Source organism: Ranitomeya variabilis, chromosome 1 (assembly GCF_051348905.1).
Source record: "Ranitomeya variabilis isolate aRanVar5 chromosome 1, aRanVar5.hap1, whole genome shotgun sequence".
Classification (NCBI taxonomy): Eukaryota; Metazoa; Chordata; class Amphibia; order Anura; family Dendrobatidae; genus Ranitomeya; species Ranitomeya variabilis.
In genome coordinates this window covers 1,028,345,877-1,028,371,064 of record NC_135232.1, presented here as the reverse complement: position 1 = coordinate 1,028,371,064, position 25,188 = coordinate 1,028,345,877, and the positions used below count along the sequence as shown (strand labels likewise).

The following is a 25,188-nucleotide window of genomic DNA, read 5'->3' as shown; positions in this document are numbered from 1 at the left end:
GACCCGTACCGATGCAAGTGTGAAAGAGGCCTTTATGAGCGTTGAATGTTGTGAACTCTGTTTTCGGGCTCCCTCTTGTGGTCACAGGTGGTATTGTGTGAGTTTTATTTTTGGGCTCCCCCTGGTGGCTTTGTTTGTTATCTTGCGGGTCTGTGGCTGGATCAGCTGCCTCGTTATTCACTAGGGAGGTTCCTATTTAGCTCTGCTTCACCTCCACTTGTTGCCGGCTGTCAATGTATTCAGTGCTATTCTGATTACTCCTGACTATCTTCGTTTTCTGTCTCTTCATGAGAAGTTAAGTTCTGTTTGATTATTTTTTGCTCATCTGTCTGCAATATGATTTCTGTTTATGATGAATTTAGTCCAGCTTGCTAATATGTGATTTCTTGCTGCTGGTAAGCTCTGGGGTACGGAGTTGCTTCCCCCGCACCGTTAGTTGGTGCGGCGGCTCGAGCAATCTCTGCGTGGATATTTTGAATAGGGTTTTTTGTTGACCGCACAGTTCCCTTCCTATTTTCTGCTATCTAGTGTTAGTGGGCCTCATTTGCTAAATCTATTTCATCTCTGCGTATGTGCTTTCCCCTTAACTCACCGTTAATATTTGTGGGGGGCTTTTCTATATCTTTGGGGTCATTTCTCTGAGGCAAGTGAGGACTTACTTTCTCTCTAGGAATAGTCAGTTTCTCAGGCCGTGACAAGACGTCTAGGATTTCCAGGTAACGTTCCACGGCTACCTATAGTTGTGTGCGGATAGGATCAGGTTGCGGTCAATCCAGTTACCACTTCCCCAGAGCTAGTCTTCGGTTCAGTTTCTTAGCTAGTCAGATTTGCGATCCTTGCCACTAGGATCATAACAGTACAGCCGGCCCATAAAGTGTTAATTGCATGGCAGAAGCAGGAGAAGAGAAGCCTAGAGAAATTTTTTTTTTTGCTGCCGTGTGTCTAGCTGCTGTGTGTCTAGCTTCTCTCCTCCTCTTAATCTTGGTGTGGTTGTCTTCTCGCTTTGTTCCTATGAAGGTCTCCTCTCCTAAGTTCAAGCCTCGGTTTATCGGTCCTTATAAGATTTTGGAAGTCCTTAACCCTGTGTCATTTCGTTTGGACCTCCCAGCATCGTTTGCTATTCATAATGTGTTCCATCGGTCGTTGTTGCGGAGGTATGTGGTGCCTGTGGTTCCTTCGGTTGAGCCTCCTGCCCCTGTGCTGGTTGAGGGTGAATTGGAATACGTGGTGGAGAAGATCTTGGATTCTCGTATTTCTAGACGGAGGCTTCAGTATTTGGTTAAGTGGAAGGGCTATGGTCAGGAGGATAATTCCTGGGTTGTCGCCTCTGATGTTCATGCGGCCGATTTGGTTCATGCCTTCCATGTGGCTCACCCTAATCGCCCTGGGGGTTTTGATGAGGGTTCGGTGACCCCTCCTCAAGGGGGGGGTACTGTTGTGAACTCTGTTTTCGGGCTCCCTATTGTGGTCACAGGTGGTATTGTGTGAGTTTTATTTTTGGGCTCCCCCTGGTGGCTTTGTTTGTTATCTTGCGGGTCTGTGGCTGGATCAGCTGCCTCGTTATTCACTAGGGAGGTTCCTATTTAGCTCTGCTTCACCTCCACTTGTTGCCGGCTGTCAATGTATTCAGTGCTATTCTGATTACTCCTGACTATCTTCGTTTTCTGTCTCTTCATGAGAAGCTAAGTTCTGTTTGATTATTTTTTGCTCATCTGTCTGCAATATGATTTCTGTTTATGATGAGTTTAGTCCAGCTTGCTAATATGTGATTTCTTGCTGCTGGTAAGCTCTGGGGTACGGAGTTGCTTCCCCCGCACAGTTAGTTGGTGCAGGGGCTTGAGCAAACTCTGCGTGGATATTTTGAATAGGGTTTTTTGTTGACCGCACAGTTCCCTTCCTATTTTCTGCTATCTAGTGTTAGTGGGCCTCATTTGCTAAATCTATTTAATCTCTGCGTATGTGCTTTCCCCTTAACTCACCGTTAATATTTGTGGGGGGCTTTTCTATATCTTTGGGGTCATTTCTCTGAGGCAAGTGAGGACTTACTTTCTCTCTAGGAATAGTCAGTTTCTCAGGCCGTGACGAGACGTCTAGGATTTCCAGGTAACGTTCCACGGCTACCTATAGTTGTGTGTGGATAGGATCAGGTTGCGGTCAATCCAGTTACCACTTCCCCAGAGCTAGTCTTTGGTTCAGTTTCTTAGCTAGTCAGATTTGCGATCCTTGCCACTAGGATCATAACAGTTGAATTTAAAAAAAAAAAACAGCGTGGGCTCCCGCGCAATTTTCTGCGCCAGAGGGGGAAAACCGACAGCCGGGGGCCAATATTTGTAGCCTTCTATGAATATCAGCCCGCAGCTGTCTGCATAGACTTTACTGGCTATTAAAATAGGGGGACCCCCAAAAAAATTACGTGGGGTCCCCCTATATTTTATAGCCAGAAAGGGCTGATATTCATAGCCTAGAGAGGGGCCATGGATATTGCCCCCCCGGCTACAAATACCAGTCCGCAGCCGCCCCGGAAATGGCGCATCTGTAAGATGCGCCAATTCCGGCACTTAGCCCCTCTCTTCCCACTCCCGTGTAGCGGTGGGATATGGGGTAATGAGGGGTTAATGTCACCTTGCTATCGTAAGGTGACATTAAGTCGGGTTAATAACGGAGAGGCGTCAATAAGACGCCTATCCGTTATTAATCCAATAGTAAGAAAAGGGTTAATAAAACACGCACACATTAGGAAAAAGTATTTTACTATTCTTCATTTCACCATACTTACCATACTTCAGCGCCTGCAAAAAACGTAAAATAATAAACCGTATACTACCTGTCCGCCGTAGTCCAATTAATAACGAGTGTCCCACGATGGTCTCCTCTATAGAACAGTGACATCGGGTGATGTCACTGCTCTATAGGACCCTCAGTGACACACTGACAGGAGACAATGGCTCCTGCAGTGCATCAGTGAGGTTACCTGAGTTCAAAGTGTCACTTTATGACAATTGCTGCCTGAGAAAATTTGTCAGCCAGCAATGCCATAAAGTGAGACTAGGGACTTTTTTTTTTACAGTGGCGGAAGGATACCTTCCTCCCGTCATTGTGTTCCTGGAGCCCCTGGAGAGCGGTTGCAACAGCTGTTGCTGCTGCTCTCCACGGGAGATCGTCGTGGGACACTCGTGGATTTCTGCGGACAGGGAGTATATTGGTTGTTTGTTTTTTTCACATTTTTTACAGATGACTCTGGCTTCGGGGATCAAAATGACAAGTAATGGTGAGTATGTAATCTATGTTTAATGTACTGTATGTCTATATGTATGTATTGTATGTAATGTATGCAGTATGTATGCATGTAGTATGTATGTAGCATGTATGTATGCAGTATATATGTAGCATGTATGTATGTAGCAAGTATGTATGTATGTAGCAGGTAGCATGTATGTAGCATGTATGTATGTAGTATGTATGTAGCATGTATGTATATAGTATATAGCATGTATGTATATAGAATGTATGTAGTATGTAGCATGTATGTATGTATGTATGTAGTATGTATGTAGCATGTATGTATGTAGCATGTATGTATGTAGTATATAGCATGTATGTATGTAGCATGTATGTATGTAGTATATAGCATGTATGTATGTATGTATGTAGTATGTATGTATGTAGCATGTATGTATGTAGCATGTATGTATGTAGTATATAGCATGTATGTATGTAGTATGTAGCATGTATGTATGTATGTATGTATGTAGCATGTATGTATGTAGCATGTATGTATGTAGTATGTAGCATGTATGTATGTAGCATGTATGTATGTAGCATGTATGTAGCATGTATGCATGTATGTAGCATGTATGTAGCATGTATGTATGTATGTAGCATGTATGTAGCATGTATGTAGCAGGTATGTAGCATGTATGTAGCATGTATATATGTAGTATGTAGCATGTATGTAGCATGTATGTATGTAGTATGTATGTATGTAGTATGTAGCATGTGTAGCATGTATGTATGTATGTATGTATGTAGCATGTATGGAGTATTTGTATTTATTTTTTCGTTCAACACATTAGCCGGATGATGGGACTACTACTGTCCCATCATTGGCTAATGTGTCAATCACTGACAGTGTAGCAGGCATCGTCCGATGGGACTTGTAGTCCCATCGGACGATGCCCGCACTGAGACCCCCGCATGCCGCAGAGACCCCCCACGCCACAGAGACACCCCCCACGCCGCAGAGACACCCCCCACGCCGCAGAGACCCCCCCCTCGCCACACAGAGACCCCCCACGCCGCACAGAGACCCCCGACGCCGCACAGAGACCCCCCCACGCCGCTTCGAGCCCCGGCACGCCGCATAGAGCCTGGGCAGCCCGGATACAGTGCCGGCCGCATAGAATTAGATCCCTGGCAGGCCCGCACAGACCCCGCACACACAGACAGTCAGTGTCCGCCCACGCACCGCCCACACTCTTCCCCCCTCCAGAACAGCATATAGAAGGACAGAAAGGGCTGATTTACATTCCGATATTTGTGTCCCATTCACTTGTATTGGTATCGGGTATTGGTATCGGCGATATCCGATATTTTTGGGATATCGGCCGATCCAATCCGATACCGATACTTTTGAATATCGGAAGGTATTGCTCAACACTAGTGTTGAGCGATACCGTCCGATACTTGAAAGTATCGGTATCGGAAAGTATCGGCCGATACCGGCAAAGTATCGGATCCAATCCGATACCGATACCCGATACCAATACAAGTCAATGGGACTCAAGTATCGGACGGTATTCCTGATGGTTCCCAGGGTCTGAAGGAGAGGAAACTCTCCTTCAGACCCTGGGATCCATATAAATGTGTAAAATAAAGAATTAAAATAAAAAATATTGCTATACTCACCTGTCCGACGCAGCCTGGACCTCAGCAAGGGAACCGGCAGCGTTGTTTGTTTAAAATTTGCGCTTTTACTTGGTTACGTGAAGTCCCGGCTTGTGATTGGTCAGGGCGGCCATGTTGCCGGGACGCGGACCAATCACAGCAAGCCGTGACGAAATTACGTCACGGCTTGCTGTGATTGGTCCGCGTCCCGGCAACATGGCCGCCATTAACCAATCACAAGCCGGGACGTCACGGGAGGCTGGACACGCGCGCTTTTTAAAATACGCGCATGTCCAGCCTCCCGTGACGTCACGGTTGTGATTGGTCAGGGCGGCCATGTTGCCGGGACGCGGACCAATCACAGCAAGCCGTGACGAAATTACGTCACGGCTTGCTGTGATTGGTCCGCGTCCCGGCAACATGGCTGCCATTAACCAATCACAAGCCGTGACGTCACGGGAGGCTGGACACGCGCGCTTTTTAAAATACGCGCATGTCCAGCCTCCCGTGACGTCACGGCTTGTGATTGGTTAATGGCGGCCATGTTGCCGGGACGCGGACCAATCACAGCAAGCCGTGACGTAATTTCGTCACGGCTTGCTGTGATTGGTCCGCGTCCCGGCAACATGGCGCCGTGACCAATCATAAGCCGGGACGTCACTGGAGGCTGGACACGCGCGCTTTTTAAAATACGCGCATGTCCAGCCTCCCGTGACGTCACGGCTTGTGATTGGTTAATGGCGGCCATGTTGCCGGGACGCGGACCAATCACAGCAAGCCATGACGTAATTTCGTCACGGCTTGCTGTGATTGGTCCGCGTCCCGGCAACATGGCCGCCCTGACCAATCACAAGCCGGGACTTCACGTAACCAAGTAAAAGCGCGAAATTTAAACAAACAACGCTGCCGGTTCCCTCGCTGAGGTCCAGGCTGCGTCGGAGAGGTGAGTATAGCAATATTTTTTATTTTAATTCTCTCTTTTACACATTATTACATTAATGTTGTTGCAATACCCGATACCCGATACCACAAAAGTATCGGATCTCGGTATCGGAAATTCCGATACAGCAAATATCGGCCGATACCCGATACTTGCAGTATCGGAATGCTCAACACTACTCAACACTAGTCACGAGAATTGAATTGAGAATTGAGAATTGAATTGTCAGAATAATCAGGATCCGTTGAAGCGTTCCAAAGTTATAATCTCATAAAGCGACAGTGGTCAGAATTGCAAAAATTGGCCCAGTCATTAACGTGCAAACCACCCTTGGGGGTAAAGGGGTTAAACAGTGCATAAGCCTTTTTTGTATTTATCCATGATGAACAGTCAGACTCGAAACACATCAGAAAAAAACAGTAGGCCCGTTCAACATTTTTGTTGAGGCTGATGCTGAATCACTTTGTCGTAATTCTATTAGTAGACTTACCGTGAGGCTTAGTGTAAGCCAAAATTATGGCCACAATATTGGCGCATTATTTTGCCAAACAGGTTAGCACATTCGGCCACACCCATTTTATGTAAACCACACCCATTTCCATCAAGGCCACCCCCACTTGATTGTTAAGTCATAAAAAATTAGATCAAACTGTCTTAAAATGTATAATATATTATAATTAATCTGCAAGAACCACTAAAGATGGCCAATGTTAAATCTGCATTTTAAGACTGTCTAGTCTAAGTCTCAATGTCTAGGAATTAGAAAGAATTAATAAATAGGCCCCAACAGTGTTATCCATTTCTAAAAATTTCAACAATGAATAAAAGACCCATTTTAATTTGTTCTGTAAAATCTGATTTAAAGGGGATGTCCCATAATGAAATGTTACACTTCTATGGATCACTTAAACATATTTCAATAATAACCATTTTAAAAAACACAGAAGCATATAAGACTGGTAGCTCCCTCACTGCTATTGTGCAGGCCAGTCAATAAGAATCAGCGGAGTATAAGCAGCTTTGTCCTTTTAGAAGAGAATATCAAAACATTATAACAAATATGTAAGGCAAAATCTAGACAAACAGGCATTTATTTACTAAGAAATATTGTTTAGTTTTGCTAAATTTAGCAAAAAATTGAGTAACTAATCATAGAACAACCTCTTTGAGAAGTATTTGTATTTTTTATAAATCTTCATGCAGTTAGTAATATGACCACTAGATGTCATCAATAAACTCATTTTGTAATCAATCTTTCCATGAATGGGAGTTTGTAAATATAAATATATGTGCATATCTTACTATTATTAACCCTTTAACGACTTTGGATGTAATAATACGCCCACGTCGCACTCCCTCCCTTTGATGTGGGCTTCGGCGGTGAGCCCACATCTTTCCCTGCACATGTCAGCTGTTTTGAACAGCTGACATGTGCCGCTAACAGCCACGGGAGGAATCACGATCCTCCCGTGTCTATTAACGCTGACAGCGGCATTTAACATGCATTTCCGGCAATCACGCTGGAAATCCGCCCATTTGTGACCCCTGTCACGTAATCGCAGGTCACCGATGGGCTGTCATTACAACCAGAGGAGACCTCTATGGTTGTCACTGCCGGATTGCTATGAGCGCCACCAGGTGCAGGCGATCTGATCATCGCCTGCGTGTAGCAGAGCTGATCGGGTTATGGCAGCTTCTAGTCTCCCATGGAGACTACTGAAGCATGCCAAAAGTGAAAAAAAAATGTTGTTAAAAATATAAAAACACTAAGAAAAATATAAAAGTTCAAATCACCCCCCTTTCGCCCCATTCAAAGTAAAACATTAAAAAAAAAAACATACACATATTTGGTATCGCCGTGTTCATAATCGCCCGATCTATCAGTAAAAAAAAAGGATTAACCTGATCGCTAAACAGCGTAGCGAGGAAAAAGTCAAAATGCCAGAATTACTTTTTTTTGGTTACCACGACATTGCATTAAAATGCAATAACTCACGACCAAAAGAACATATCTGCACAATCATGGTACCATTAAAAACGTCAGCTCAGCACGCAAAAAATAAGCCTTCACTCAACCCCAGATCACAAAAAATGGAGACGCTACGGGTATCGGAAAATGGCACAATTTTATGTATTTTTTTTAACAAAGTTTGGAATTTTTTTCACCACTTAGATAAAAATGAACCTAGACATGTTTGATGTCTGTGAACTAGTAATGACCTGGAGAATCATAATGGCAGGTCAGTTTTAATATTTAGTGAACCTAGTAAATAAGCCAAACAAAAAACAAGTGTGGGATTGCACTTTTTTTGCAATTTCACCGCACTTGGAATTTTTTCCTGTTTTCTGTTACACTACATGGTTAAACCAATGGTGGCGTTCAAAAATACAACTTGTCCCACAAAAACAAGCCCTCACATGGCCATATTGACAGAAAAATCAAAAAGGTTATGGCTCTGGGAAGAAAGGTAGCAAAAATAAAAATGCAAAACTAAAAATACCTCGGGTCATTAAGGGGTTAAACCTTGGGCTACAGGTTGCGCCAATGAAGTAGGATAGACAGTACATGAGCCATTACCACATAATGTAGAAAATGTTTCTATTGCATTTCTATCCTTGAAATTGTGCAGGCTAAAACACTTATCCAATAGAACAAGTAAATTATTCATATTTTTTTACCTTGTTAGGAGACCTAAACCGAGCCAAGGATGAAGAAACTTATAAGCAAATGATTTGTCCATGTGTTTTGAAGTACTCAGTATGGGCTACAAAACAGAAGATAAACACATAAAAACAAGCGTATGATAAACTTTTCTGTTCTTCCTATTTCACTCTCCTATAAGGCCACATTCCCACCTTCAGTATTTGGTCAGTATTTTACCTCAGTATTTGTAAATTAAAACCAGGAGTGGAACAATCAGAGAAAAATTATAATAGAAACACGTCACCACTTCTGTATTTATCCTCCACTCCTGGTTTTGCCTTACAAATACTGAGGTAATATACTGACCAAATACTGAATGTGTGAATATGGCTAATAAATTACCCCACCCTTCTGGTAACAAGAATATATTATAATATCATTTTGGCTATACTGATAAAGTAAAAGAGTCTTATCATGGGGACAAATAGAAGGACCCAACACCAGGTGGCTTTTGTAGACAACCACCAGAACATCATCTGGTTTTCAAAACAATTACATATGAACAATTCGAAAGGGAACCTGACATCACCGAACTTTCTCTATTAGCAATGACTAGGGATGAGTGAACATGCTCAGAGATACCCGGTCATCACTCGAGTATCATGGTGCTCAGATGTGCTCGTTACTCAGCGAGTAATAAGCGGTGTGCGAGTGAAAACTCGAATTCCAGCCCGCATCTTTGATGCCTATTATGCAGCCAATAAGCATGCATGGATTGCCTGTGAGTCACTGTAATGCCATAGCCTTCTTGATTGTGGCATTACTGTGATTGGCTGGCCGGGTGACATCATCAGAGATTATAAAAGGACAGGCGTTGCCCGGCTCGGTCCACTGATGCCATTGCACAGCTCTGTGACACTTCATATTAGAGGGAGAGAGTGGTTGACTAAGGCCAATGTCACACTTGCAACTATAATGCGAGAAACTTGCGTGAAAAGAAATACATGCAGCCGCACACTCCAGTTCCGAGTGCTGATGGCAGTGCCTGCTATTGAAGCGAGAGACTCTCGCGAGTTTCTCGCATTGCAGTTGCAAGTGTGACACCGGCCTAAACCTGTGTATGCACAATGTAATGAATCAGAGGCCATATAGTGTTGATACTGGTGCTGAAGCTGAGCCATTATACTAACAGCCTTTCTAAGGGATAATCGTTTGTATCACATACAATCTGCATTTAGCCTCCGGAGGGAGAGAGAGTCGAAGGAGCAGGGAGAGTGACAGAATCCAGTCTGTAGACAGGGATTAGGCCTGTGCAGTCCGCTGGCAAAGCTGCATTTTAATTTTGTGGAGCTCAAAAAATGTAATATATTTTGATCCATCAAGTATTATGTGCTTTGAGGTCCTTTTTTCTGTTATATAACAAACCCAAAAATCGCTAAAACATTTTCCTAGTCTGCATTTTTCAGCCATACACTGTTCTGTAGTGTGCATTAAAATTCTGTTTCTCTAACACGGACGAGTGCTATGCGATAAAAAATCGCATAGCACTTGGACCAATGTTAATCTATTTTCTCAGCCGTATTACACATGTGAGTGAAATTGCAGTGATTGTCAGTCACTGTATTAGGCCGGAGACACACTGGTGCGAGAGACGGCCGAGTCTCGCTGGTTAAAAGCAAGCTGTGGCACCTGCACTCCGGAGCGGAGCGTGCGGCTCCATAGCAATACATGGAGCTGCACGCTCAGCTCCGGAATGCAGGTGCCACAGCTTGCTTTTAACCAGCGAGACTCGGCCGTCTCTCGCACCAGTGTGTCTCCGGCCTTACGCCTGAAATACGCCAATGAAAGTCTATGGGTGCGAGAAAACTCGCACACCACATGGACCATCAGTGTGACTTGAGAGAAATACGCATCGGTGTTCTATAGAAAAGCCGGCAATTCAGTGCGGTGTACAGTAAAATCACACTGACAGGTATAGAAATAGAATAGCTAAAATACATGTTTACACATAGAATAGGTATATATATATATATATATATATATATATATATATATATATGTAATTGACACACATATATACTGTATATATATATACTGTATGTATATATATATATATATATATATATATATATATATATATATATATATATATATATATATTCACAAAAAAGGAACAGCACAACACTTTTTACTTATCTCTGGGTGCAAAGCCTCCAGGCAACCTGTCCACTGGTTATCCAAAGTCCATAAATTCAAAAAAAGAAGACAGCACTCCATTTTTCTTTACAAAGGTGCAGGATTTTAATGAGACCCACATGTCTGATTTCTCAAGCCTGAGAAAGGCTCATGCAGAGCCGAAACGTCGCACAGACACGTGGGTCTGATTAAAATCCTGCACCTTTGTAAAGAAAAATGGAGTGCTGTCTTCTTTTTTGAATCTATATATATATATATATATATATATATATATATATATATATATATATATATATACTAGCTGTACTACCCGGCTTCGCCTGGGTTAATAACTGCTGTTAGCAAAATAGAATGTGTTAACAAAAATTTATTCTGCACACAAAAATCGCAAAACAAATAGATACAAAATGTAATTATTAAAAGGCAAAAACTAAGCTAATAGAAGCATTTCACAACATATATTTCAACACCAGAGATATTCCACACAGATTTAACTAAACTGGCCAAGTAATGTAAAGTAATCTTCTACTACTTATTCGAGAGCCTTTTGATAAACGACATTCTTAGTTTTTCCTTCAAGTGCAAAGACGAACAGATTTTTGCCTGTTCCAACATCTTGAACAGGCCACATAAAGTTGACCATGAGAAAAGCATGACGATTGTAAATCGATTCCAACTACTTTCAAAGACTTTCCCTGAGCCTTGTTGATGGATATAGCGAATACCAGTCGAAAAAGAAACTGGAGGCGTTTAAAATCAAAAGGCAAATCAGATGGGATGAGAGGAATTGTTGGAATGAAAACATCTTCTCCTGTGGCACATCCTGTCAAAATGGTTGCCTCATTTACATGTGGAAACAGGTTCTTAATTAATCGAGAGTCTTGTTCCATTACACAGCTTTGGTGGATCCAAATTTCTCAATAGCAGAATAGGTGCTCCAGGTTTTAGAAAGAGGTTGTGAGGAAGAAGTCCTTGTGGCTCCAAGGATTTGAGGAACTCAGTTGGATAAAATAATGCTTGAGCAGGGTCTATTACTGTATCCACTGACTTGTAGGTTGTGCACACACCTGGAAGGAGATTTAGAATTTGAAGATTGATCTTGTTGACGCTGTCATTTTTGGGAGCTAGAATAGCCCTTTCACACAGCCAGCCAGAATTTTTGAAGTGGAGTTGAATGTTCTTTTGTTGCACTAAATGATGTCATTTGGAAGCAGAAGTTGTACTTCCTGATGTTGTCCAAGAAATGCTTTGATATTGTACTGGTACCTGTCATCAGAGACTTTAGGGGATCTGGTGGTGACAGGAGAGGTGGAAGTTTTATCTTGCCATTTGCACAGCATAAACGTGGCGGTTCATCTTTCCATTTAAGGGCACTGCAGTACAAGCAGACCACATTTATTTTTCCTATCTGAACTTTAGGATTATCCTGATAGTTTATGTCTGACTGGTAACAAAAGGCAGCATGTTTCAAATCTCCAACCATTTCCTGTGCCCTGGTGGAAGAAATAGCAATTCTCTTAGTGGCAAGTCTCTCTGCTCAGATGACTAATTGGCCCTTGAGGAAGCAGCTCTTCTCTTATCTGCAAGCCTCGCTTCCCTCTCCTCAGAAAGTTAATTGGCTCTTGAGGAAGCAGTTCTTTTTCTCTTGTCTGCAAGCCTCGCTTCCCTCTCCTCAGAAAGTTCATTGGCCTTGAGGAAGCAGCTCTTGTTTTCATGTCTGCAAGCCTCGCTTCCCCTTCCTCAGAAAGTTCATTGGCTCTTGAGGAAGCAGTTCTTGTTCTCTTGTCTGCAAGCCTTGCTTCCCTCTCCTCAGAAAGTTCATTGGCTCTTGAGGAAGCAGTTCTTGTTCTCTTGTCTGCAAGCCTCGCTTCCCTCTCCTCAGAAAGTTCATTGGCCCTTGAGGAACCAGCTCTTGTTTTCATGTCTGCAAGCCTCACTTCCCTCTCCTCAGAAAGTTAATTGGCTCTTGAGGAAGCAGCTCTTGTTTTTATGTCAGCAAGCCTTGCTTCCCTCTCCTCAGAAAGTTCATTGGCCCTTGAGGAAGCAGCTCTTGTTTTCATGTCTGCAAGCCTCGCTTCCCCTTCCTCAGAAAGTTCATTGGCTCTTGAGGAAGCAGCTCTTGTTTTCATGTCTGCAAGCCTCACTTCCCTCTCCTCAGAAAGTTCATTGGCCCTTGAGGAAGCAGCTCTTGTTTTCATGTCAGCAAGCCTTGCTTCCCTCTCCTCAGAAAGTTCATTGGCTCTTGAGGAAGCAGCTCATGTTTTCATGTCTGCAAGCCTCACTTCCCTCTCCTCAGAAAGTTAATTGGCCCTTGAGGAAGCAGCTCTTGTTTTCATGTCTGCAAGCCTCGCTTCCCCTTCCTCAGAAAGTTCATTGGCTCTTGAGGAAGCAGCTCTTGTTTTCATGTCTGCAAGCCTCGCTTCCCTCTCCTCAGAAAGTTCATTGGCCCTTGAGGAACCAGCTCTTGTTTTCATGTCTGCAAGCCTCACTTCCCTCTCCTCAGAAAGTTCACTGGCTCTTAAGGAAGCAGCTGCTGTTCTCATGTTTGTCAGCCTTGTTTCTCGGTCTTCACATTTTTCATTGGCCCGTAATACAGCTTTTCTTTTCGCATCAGCTGACATTCGTGCAATGGAATTCCTTTTCTTATGAGGCATTATTGTGGTAAAAATAGTCTGTAACTGGCAGTTTCTATATCCTCTCACATAGGGGTAATGTGACTGACATCAGCCTTTCCACCAACACACCCTAACTGACATGCTATTACCTCACACAAGCTTTGTTATACTAAGAATGTCCTTTGTTGCCTATATTAACCAATTAGAGCTCAGATTAATTAACTGTAGCAAAATAGAAGTTGAGCTGTGATTGGTTGCTATTGGCAGCCTGATAAATCCCCAGCCAGCAGGAAGCCCTCCCCCCTGGCAGCATGTATTAGCTCACACATACACATATACACATAATAGACAGGTCATGTGACTGACAGCTGCCGTATTTCCTATATGGTACATTTGTTGCTCCTGTAGTTTGTCTGCTTATTAATCAGATTTTTATTTTTGAAGGATAATACCAGACTTGTGTGTGTTTTAGGGCGAGTTTCATGTGTCAAGTTGTGTGTGTTGAGTTGCGTGTGGCGACATGCATGTAGCGACTTTTGTGAGATGAGTTCTGTGTGGCGACATGTGTGTAGCAACTTTTTGTGTGTCGAGTTGCATGTGACAGGTTAGTGTAGCAAGTTGTGTGCAGCAGGTTTTGCGCATGGTGAGTTTTGTGCATGGCGAGTTTTATGTGTGGTGCTTTTTGAGTATGTGCAAGTTTTGTGTGAGACAACTTTTGCATGTGTTGCAACTTTTGTGCATGTGGCAATTTTTCCACGTGTGCAAATTTTGCGTGTGGTGAGTTTTCCATGAGGTGAGTTTTGCACGTGTGGTGAGTTTTGAGTGAGCCTAGTTTTGCATGTGGCGAGTTTTGCATGTGGCTAATTTTGCGTGTGGCGACTTTTGTGTTTCAACTTTTATGTGGCGAGGTTGGTGTATGTGTGGCGAAATGTGTGCAGAGGGTGGTATATGTGTTCAAGCACGTGGTAGTGTGTGGCACATTTTGTTTGTGTGTTCATATCCCTGTGTATTGTGAGTATCCCATGTCGGGGCCCCACCTTAGCAACTGTACGGTATATATTCTTTGACGCCATCGCTCTCATTCTTTAAGTCCCCCTTGTTCACATCTGGCAGCTGTCAATTTGCCTCCAACACTTTTCCTTTCACTTTTTCCCCATTATGTAGATAGGGGCTAAATTGTTTCGTGAATTTGAATGTGCGGGGTTAAAATTTTGCCTCACAACATAGCCTATGACGCTCTCGGGGTCCAGGCGTGTGACTGTGCAAAATTTTGTGGCTCTAGCTGCGACGGTGCAGATGCCAATCCCGGACATACACACATACATACATACATATATACACACACAGACACATTCAGCTTTATATATTAGATTTGTATTTAATACAGCGCTAGATAGCAAAAAAGCCGGTAATTCAATTGTCGGCTTTTGGTAAATCCTTACCGAACCCGACAGGATATGAGACATGGTTTACATACAATAAACCATTGCATATCCGTTAGATTTTTATATATCCCTCACTTATAATGTTAGTATTGTGTGTGTGCAAAATTTGGGAGCTCTAGGTGTTAAATTAAAGGGCTAATTCACGGAAAAAACTGGCGTGGGCTCCCGTGCAATTTTCTCCGCCAGAGAGGGAAAGCCACTGACTGAGGGCAGATATTAATAACCTAGAGAGGGACCATGGTTATTGGCCCCCCTGGCTAAAAACATCTATCCCCAGCCACCCCAGAAAAGGCGCTGGCCTGATAACCAGGTATTTTTGACAAGAAAGGAAATGTTTTTAAAGATAGTCAAGCAATACCTGGTTGACCAAACCAGCATACTCACTAATTTGGCTGCAACTTTTAACTACTGGGTCTCAAAGCTGGGCATCTGGCATGAACTGTTCCTCTATGCCTTGGAGGTGTCATGCTGCCCTGCCACTAGTGTCTTGTCTGAGCAGGTATTTAGTGCCTCCAGTGGGGTCATAAGAGACAGGAGACAGGCACTGTATACTAACTGTATGAGTACATCAACTACACTTTCTAAATATTTTCGGTAAAAATGTAGTTATGAATTCAATAACTCATCCATACAGTTTAACATGGTTATTGTTGCATTATGATGGTATGTAAAATGTAAAACAGTGTAAAAAAATAGTTCAGGATTAGATTACTCATCCATACAGTATTGCATGCGTTATGTCACATTTTTGCGGTATATAACAGTAGAGAAAAGCATTTGAAAATGTGGCCTGTTTCTTCACATTTCTTGCCCATACACTATTCCATGTTCTGGGATACATTTTTGGGATATGCAAGACTGAAAATAAAAAGTTTCAAATTTTTGCTGGGGTACATCTCTCAGACATACAGTATTACGTGTTCTTGGGTACAGTTCGCTGATATATAACCCTCCAAAAACATTTTCAAAATTTTATCATTATTACATTGATCACCCATTAAATATTCCTCGGTCTAGAGTATATTTCATTCATATACAGTATAAGCCTCAAGCAACTTTGACATTTGTTGGTATCATATAGATCACCCATAGGGTACATTTTGTTGCTATAAAAGGCTCCAAAACCTTGTTCAAACTTTTTCAGCATTATATTGCTCACACATAGGGTATTACATCTTCTTTGGTACAGTTCACTGCTATATAAGCCTCCAACAACTTGTTTTATGCTGTGTGCACATGTTACAGATTTGGTTAGTTTTTATAGCTTTTTTTTTGGCGTAGATTTGTGACAAAACCTGATGACAGCAAAGTGAATGAGAAACCTAATGTGTCATGCACACTTTAAGTATTTTTGACTTGCAGATTTGATGTAGAAAATAATCTACAGCATGTCAATTCTCTGTGAGTTTTTGTCCTGCATTTTTCACCATTCACTTTACTCAAATCAACCAAAAACACAAGCAAAAGAAACACCAAAAACGCAGCAAAAACGTGCGTTTTTGGAGCTAGGTTTTTCCTGCCAAGAGATGCAGAAAGGGTGCAACAATTTGACTCAACGTGTGCATATACCCTTATTGGTATTAAATTTCTCACCCATAAACTATTCCATGGTCTGGAGTACATTTCTTTGGTATATACAGGTGCTTCTCACAAAATTAGAACATAATCAAAAAATTAATTTATTTCAATTGTTCAATACAAAAAGTGAAACTCATATATTATATAGAGTCATTACAGAGTGATCTATTTCAAGTTTCAGGGTTGGGGAGTCACCATTCTGTTGTATTCCAGGTATTTATATATACAGTGGGGCAAAAAAGTATTTAGTCAGTCAGCAATAGTGCAAGTTCCACCACTTAAAAAGATGAGAGGCGTCTGTAATTTACATCATAGGTAGACCTCAACTATGGGAGACAAACTGAGAAAAAAAAATTCAGAAAATCACATTGTCTGTTTTTTTATCATTTTATTTGCATATTCTGGTGGAAAATAAGTATTTGGTCAGAAACAAAATTTCATCTCAATACTTTGTAATACATCCTTTGTTGGCAATGACAGAGGTCAAACGTTTTCTGTAAGTCTTCACAAGGTTGCCACACACTGTTGTTGGTATGTTGGCCCATTCCTCCATGCAGATCTCCTCTAGAGCAGTGATGTTTTTGGCTTTTCGCTGGGCAACACGGACTTTCAACTCCCTCCAAAGGTTTTCTATAGGGTTGAGATCTGGAGACTGGCTAGGCCACTCCAGGACCTTGAAATGCTTCTTACGAAGCCACTCCTTCGTTGCCCTGGCGGTGTGCTTTGGATCATTGTCATGTTGAAAGACCCAGACACGTTTCATCTTCAATGCCCTTGCTGATGGAAGGAGGTTTGCACTCAAAATCTCACGATACATGGCCCCATTCATTCTTTCATGTACCCGGATCAGTCGTCCTGGCCCCTTTGCAGAGAAACAGCCCCAAAGGATGATGTTTCCACCACCATGCTTTACAGTAGGTATGGAGTTTGATGGATGCAACTCAGTATTCTTTTTCCTCCAAACACGACAAGTTGTGTTTCTACCAAACAGTTCCAGTTTGGTTTCATCACACCATAGGACATTCTCCCAAAACTCCTCTGGATCATCCAAATGCTCTCTAGCAAACTTCAGACGGGCCCAGACATGTACTGGCTTAAGCAGTGGGACACGTCTGGCACTGCAGGATCTGAGTCCATGGTGGCGTAGTGTGTTACTTATGGTAGGCCTTGTTACATTGGTCCCAGCTCTCTGCAGTTCATTCACTAGGTCCCCCCGCGTGGTTCTTGGATTTTTGCTCACCGTTCTTGTGATCATTCTGACCCCACGGGGTGGGATTTTGCGTGGAGCCCCAGATCGAGGGAGATTATCAGTGGTCTTGAATGTCTTCCATTTTCTAATTATTGCTCCCACTGTTGATTTCTTCACTCCAAGCTGGTTGGCTATTGCAGATTCAGTCTTCCCAGCCTGGTGCAGGGCTACAATTTTGTTTCTGGTGTCCTTTGACAGCTCTTTGGTCTTCACCATAGTGGAGTTTGGAGTCAGACTGTTTGAGGGTGTGCACAGGTGTCTTTTTATACTGATAACAAGTTTAAACAGGTGCCATTACTACAGGTAATGAGTGGAGGAAAGAGGAGACTCTTAAAGAAGAAGTTACAGGTCTGTGAGAGCCAGAAATCTTGATTGTTTGTTTCTGACCAAATACTTATTTTCCACCATAATATGCAAATAAAATGATAAAAAAACAGACAATGTGATTTTCTGGATTTTTTTTTCTCAGTTTGTCTCCCATAGTTGAGGTCTACCTATGATGTAAATTACAGACGCCTCTCATCTTTTTAAGTGGTGGAACTTGCACTATTGCTGACTGACTAAATACTTTTTTGCCCCACTGTATATATATCTGATGTTTTGGCTGCACTGTCTTTCTCTCCTCACCGTTAGCTCTCTTTGCTCATTCAGCATTTGGGGACTGCTTGTACCAGCTGGGATTTATTAATGGTATATATATATATATATATATATATATATATATATATATATATATATATACAGTTAGGTCCATATATATTTGGACAGAGACAACATTTTTCTAATTTTGGTTATAGACATTACGACAATGAATTTTAAACAAAACAATTCAGATGCAGTTGAAGTTCAGACTTTCAGCTTTCATTTGAGGGTGTCCACATTAAAATTTGATGAAGGGTTTAGGAGTTTCAGCTCCTTAACATGTGCCACCCTGTTTTTAAAGGGACCAAAAGTAATTGGACAATTGACCCCAAGTCTATTTCATGGACAGGTGTGGGCAATCCCTTTGTTATGTCATTCTCAATTAAGCAGATAAAAGGCCTGGAGTTGATTTGAGGTGTGGTGCTTGCATTTGGAAGGTTTTGCTGTGAAGTAAACATGTGGTCAAAGGAGCTCTCCATGCAGGTGAAACAAGCCATCCTTAAGCTGTGAAAACAGAAAAAAGCCATCCGAGAAATTGCTACAATATTAGGAGTGGCAAAATCTACAGTTTGGTACATCCTGAGAAAGAAAGAAAGCACTGGTGAACTCTTCAATGCAAAAAGACCTGGGCGCCCATGGAAGACAACAGTGGTGGATGATCGCAGAATAATCTCCATGGTGAAGAGAAATCCCTTCACAACAGCCAACCAAGTGAACAACACTCTCCAGGAGGTCGGCGTATCAATATCCAAATCTACCATAAAGAGAAGACTGCATGAAAGTAAATACAGAGGGTTCACTGCAAGGTGCAAGCCACTCATAAGCATCAAGAATAAAAAGGCTAGACTGGACTTTGCTAAAAAACATCTAAAAAAGCCAGCACCGTTCTGGAAGAACATTCTTTGGACAGATAACACCAAGATCAACCTCTACCAGAATGATGGAAAGAAAAAAGTATGGCAAAGACGTGTTACAGCTCATGATCCGAAGCATACCACATCATCTGTAAAACACGGCGGAGGCGGTGTGATGGCTTGGGCATGCATGGCTGCCAGTGGCACTGGGTCACTAGTATTTATTGATGATGTGACACAGGACAGAAGCAGCCGAATGAATTCTGAGGTATTCAGAGACATACTGTGTGCTCAGATCCAGCCAAATGCAGCCCAACTGATTGGTCATTGTTTCATACTACAGATGGACAATGACCCAAAGCATAAAGCCAAAGCAACCCAGGAATTAGAGCAAACAAGTGGAATATTCTTGAATGGCCAAGTCAGTCACCTGATCTCAACCCAATTGATCATGCATTTCACTTGTAAAAGACTAAACTTCAGACAGAAAGGCCCACAAACAAACAGAAACTGAAAACCAACGTAGTGAAGGCCTGGCAGAGCATCAAAAAGGAGTAAACACAGCGTCTGGTGATGTCCATGAGTTCAAGACTTCAGGCAGTCATTGACAACAAAGGGTTTTCAACCAAGTACTAAAAATGAACATTTTATTTAAAATTATTGAATCTGTCCAATTACTTTTGGTCCCTTTACAAACAGGGTGGCACATGTTAAGGAGCCGACACTCCTAAACCCTTCATCCAATTTTAATGTGGATACCCTCAAATGAAAGCTGAAAGTCTAAACTTCAACTGCATCTGAATTGTTTTGTTTAAAATTCATTGTGGTAATGTCTATAACCAAAATTAGAAAAATGTTGTCTCTGTCCAAATATATATGGACCTAACTGTAGATCCTGTCTTTAGGCAGGAATACCTGGTTACACTCACACATTTTATAGAATATTTAATTTGCATTTATTATGTGGCATCTCTCAGTGTGAGACATTTCTGCTATTTTATTTTTTGACGCTATTGTTAAATTTTAAAGTATTATCAATAAAATTTATACATTTTCTGGATCTCTTAGTGTTTCTGATGGTGATGGTCATCAGAATTGTGGTGGTATTCTTTTTTACATGCAGAGGCTGAAGCCCTGCACAGACATACCACCTTTCACAAGAGAGAAGTCTGCAGTAGTTGATATGTTAGAGGGGTTGTCTTCTATCTTCAGGAGCGCACCGCCACCAGGCAGGCAGAAAGCCGGGAGGCAGAGGAACGGTGTGCTCTTGATGATTGTCAGTTCAGAGCAGTGGCATGGCTGAGCCTCCAGCCTGACCTGAGCACTCTCCCGTGCTGCGAGAAGAAGCAGTTTAGTCTCTGTCATAAGGGTAGTCTGTTATAGAGCAGGGGGAGCTGAGTAGATTGATAAAAAATTATATGAAAAAAGATTCAGTATAACCTGTTTTCATCATTTAAACTTCTATTTCCAGGATTTTCAGACAGCTTTCTTTGTATGCAGATAATAAATAATAATAATAATTTTATTTATATAGCGCCAACATATTCCGCAACGCTTTACAAATTATAGAGGGGACTTGTACAGACAATAGACATTACAGCATAACGGAAATCACAGTTCAAAATAGATACCAAGAGGAATGAGGGACCTGCTCGCAAGCTTACAATCTATGAGGAAAAAGGGGAGACACGAGAGGTGGATGGTAACAATTGCTTTAGTTATTTGGACCAGCCATAGTGTAAGGCTCGGGTGTTCATGTAAAGTTGCATGACCCAGTTAACTGCCTAAGTATGTAGCAGTACAGACACAGAGGGCTATTAACTGCATAAAGTGTATGAGAACATGATGCGAGGAACCTGATTATGTTTTTTTTTTTAATGGGCCACACAGGGATAGTTAGGTTAATGCGTTGAGGCGGTAGGCCAATCTGAACAAATGAGTTTTTAGGGCACGCTTAAAACTGTGGGGATTGGGGATTAATCGTATTAACCTAGGTAGTGCATTCCAAAAAATCGGCGCAGCACGTGTAAAGTCTTGGAGACGGGAGTGGGAGGTTCTGATTATTGAGGATGCTAACCTGAGGTCATTAGCGGAGCGGAGAGCACGGGTAGGCTGAGACCAGGGAGGAGATGTAGGGTGGTGCTGAGCCATGGAGTGCTTTGTGGATGAGGGTAGTAGTTTTGTACTGGATTCTGGAATGGATGGGTAGCCAGTGTAATGACTGGCACAGGGTAGAAGCATCGGTGTAATGGTTGGTGAGGAATATGATCCTGGCTGCAGCATTCAGGACAGATTGGAGCAGGGAGAGTTTGGTAAGAGGGAGGCCGATTAGTAAGAGAGTTACAATAGTCCAGACTAGAATGAATAAGTGAAACAGTAAGAGGTTTTGCAGAGTCGAAAGTAAGAAAAGGGCGAAGTCTAGAAATGTTTTTGAGATGCAGATAAGAAGAGCGAGCCAGTGATCGGATGTGGGGGGTGAATGAAAGCTCAGAGTCAAGTATGACCTCAAGGCAGCGGGCAGGTTGCTTTGGAGTAACGGTGGAACCGCACACGGAGATGGTAATGTCAGGCAAAGGTAGGTTAATAGAGGGAGAAAACATGAGGAGTTCAGTTTTTGACAGGTTCAGTTTCAGATAGAGGGAGGACATGATGTTAGAGACAGCAGTAAGACAATCACTGGTGTTTTCTATAAAGGTTGGCGTGATAAAAGGAGAAGAAGTGTATAATTGGGTGTCGTCAGCATAGAGATGGTACTGGAAACCAAATCTACTGATTGTTTGTCCAATAGGGGCAGTATACAAAGAGAAGAGAAGGGGGCCTAGGACTGATCCTTGAGGAACCCCAACAGTAAGGGGAAGGTGAGAGGAGGAGGAACCAGCAAAAGATACAGTGAAAGAGCGGTCAGAGAGATAGGAGAATCAGGAGAGAACGGTGTCGTTGAGGCCGATGGAGCGGAGCATAGTGAGGAGGAGCCGATGATCCACAGTGTCGAATGCTGCGGAGAGATCCAAGAGAATTAGCATGGAGTAGTGACCATTAGATTTAGCTGTTAGTAGGTCATTAGAGACTTTGGTGAGGGCAGTTTCAGTGGAGTGTAAAGAGCGGAAACCAGATTGAAGAGGGTCGAGAAGAGAGTTATCTGAGAGATAGCGGGTAAGACAGGAGTGGACCAGGCGTTCGAGGAGTTTAGAGATGAAGGGAAGATTAGAGACAGGTCTATAATTAGCAGCACAGTTTTGATCAAGGGATGGATTTTTAAGTAATGGATGTATGATGGCATGCTTAAATGAGGATGGAAAAGTCTTGGAAGTGAGAGAAAGGTTGAATATTTTTGTTAGGTGAGAGGTGACAGCCAGAGAAAGGGACTGGAGGAGATGTGACAGAATGGGGTCACTGGTGCAAGTGATTGGGCGAGAAGATGCAAGGAGCCTGATTACTTCTTCTTCTGTAACTGGTTCAAAGTCAGAGAGTGAACTAGATGCAGTGGGGGAGGGAGGACAGTGCATGGTATGAAGAGATTGGGAAATGATTTCCTGTCGAATGTGGTCAATTTTTTCTTTGAAGTAATTGGCCAGATCGTCAGCGCGGAGATCCGTGGTTGGGGCCTGCACTCTTATATATAGCATATATATACAGTGGGGCAAAAAAGTATTTAGTCAGTCAGCAATAGTGCAAGTTCCACCACTTAAAAAGATGAGAGGCGTCTGTAATTTACATCATAGGTAGACCTCAACTATGGGAGACAAACTGAGAAAAAAAATCCAGAAAATCACATTGTCTGTTTTTTTATCATTTTATTTGCATTTTATGGTGGAAAATAAGTATTTGGCCAGAAACAAAATTTCATCTCAATACTTTGTAATACATCCTTTGTTGGCAATGACAGAGGTCAAACGTTTTCTGTAAGTCTTCACAAGGTTGCCACACACTGTTGTTGGTATGTTGGCCCATTCCTCCATGCAGATCTCCTCTAGAGCAGTGATGTTTTTGGCTTTTCGCTTGGCAACACGGACTTTCAACTCCCTTCAAAGGTTTTCTATAGGGTTGAGATCTGGAGACTGGCTAGGCCACTCCAGGACCTTGAAATGCTTCTTACGAAGCCACTCCTTCATTGCCCTGGCGGTGTGCTTTGGATCATTGTCATGTTGAAAGACCCAGACACGTTTCATCTTCAATGCCCTTGCTGATGGAAGGAGGTTTGCACTCAAAATCTCACGATACATGGCCCCATTCATTCTTTCATGTACCCGGATCAGTCGTCCTGGCCCCTTTGCAGAGAAACAGCCCCAAAGCATGATGTTTCCACCACCATGCTTTACAGTAGGTATGGTGTTTTATGGATGCAACTCAGTATTCTTTTTCCTCCAAACACGACAAGTTGTGTTTCTACCAAACAGTTCCAGTTTGGCTTCATCAGACCATAGGACATTCTCCCAAAACTCCTCTGGATCATCGAAATGCTCTTTAGCAAACTTTAGACGGGCCCGGACATGTACTGGCTTAAGCAGTGGGACACGTCTGGCACTGCAGGATCTGAGTCCATGGTGGCGTAGTGTGTTACTTATGGTAGGCCTTGTTACATTGGTCCCAGCTCTCTGCAGTTCATTCACTAGGTCCCCCCACGGGGTTCTGGGATTTTTGCTCACCGTTCTTGTGATCATTCTAACCCCACGGGGTGGGATTTTGCGTGGAGCCCCAGATCGAGGGAGATTATCAGTGGTCTTGTATGTCTTCCATTTTCTAATTATTGCTCCCACTGTTGATTTCTTCACTCCAAGCTGGTTGGCTATTGCAGATTCAGTCTTCCCAGCCTGGTGCAGGGCTACAATTTTATTTCTGGTGTCCTTTGACAGCTCTTTGGTCTTCACCATAGTGGAGTTTGGAGTCAGACTGTTTGAGGGTGTGTGTTGTGGATTCTGTTTTTGGGCTCCCTCTGGTGGTTACAACTGGTACTGGGTGACTTTGGTGGGTTGCGGTCTCTGGTTTCCACCTGTCCATCAGTGGCTGGGTGTTTCCTATTTAACCTGGCTTTCCTGTCATTCCCTTGCCGGCTATCAATGTATCAGTGTGTGTCTCTGTTACCTGCTCCTAGGCCTTCAAGACAAGCTAAGTCTGTATTTCCCTGTTTCATGATTGCTTTCATGTTTTTTAGTCCAGCTTGCAGATATGTAATTCTCTGCTGCTGGTTGCTCTAGTGGGCTGAAATTACCACTCATGTACCATGAGTTGGCACATGAGTTCAAGTAATTTCAGGATGGTATTTTGAAGGGTTTTTCAGCTGACCGCGCAGTTCACCTTTTGTATCCTCTGCTATCTAGCTTAAGCGGGCCTCATTTTGCTGAATCTGTTTTCATAACTACGTTTGTGCCTTCCTCTCATTTCACCGTCATTATATGTTGGAGGCTGCTATCTCTGTGGGAATATTTCTCTGGAGGCAAGTGAGGTCTGTTATTCTTCTGATAGGGGAAGCTAGATCTCCGGCTGGCGCGAGACGTCTAGGGGCCCCCCAGGAACGTCCCCTGGCTACTGTTAGTTGAGTGTTGAGGTTCAGGATCGCGGTCAGCTCAGGTTCCATCACCCTAGAGCTCATCCTGTTTTTGCCCATGTTATGTTGACAAATTCCCTGCCATTGGGAATCATGACAGTATAGCCGGCCCACAAAGTGTTAATTGTTTGGGCTGAAGCAGGAGAAAAAGAAGTGTTGAAGGGAAATTTATTTTTTTTTCCCCCTCAGAGTTTTGCTGCCTAGCCCTTAATTGCTGTCTAGCTGCTTCTTACCTCCTCTTAACCCTTGAATGGCTCTGACCTTAGCTGTTTAACATGGATGTCCAGAGTTTGGCTTCCAGCCTGAATAATCTTGCTGTAAGAGTTCAAAATATACAGGATTTTGTTGTTCACACTCCTATGTCTGAACCTAGAATTCCTATTCCAGAGTTTTTTTCTGGAGATAGATCTACCTTCCTGAATTTCAGGAACAATTGTAAATTGTTTCTTTCTTTGAAATCTCGCTCCTCTGGAGACCCTGCTCAGCAGGTCAAGATTGTAATATCTTTCCTGCGGGGCGACCCTCAGAATTGGGCATTTGCATTGGCACCAGGGGATCCTGCATTGCTCAGTGTGGATGCGTTTTTTCTGGCACTG

The 25,188-nt window shown here is 42.8% G+C and overlaps 1 protein-coding gene across 1 annotated transcript in view; it reads right to left on the bottom strand.

The window, feature by feature from the left end:
* The window catches only part of CYP4V2 (cytochrome P450 family 4 subfamily V member 2), a 184,876-nt gene that overhangs the window by 121,800 nt on the left and 37,888 nt on the right, over positions 1–25,188 (bottom strand). Inside the window, exon 3 of the mRNA XM_077279636.1 lies at positions 8,504–8,589. Coding sequence (XP_077135751.1) covers positions 8,504–8,589 — 86 coding nt within the window. The remainder of the gene's footprint in view (positions 1–8,503; positions 8,590–25,188) is intronic.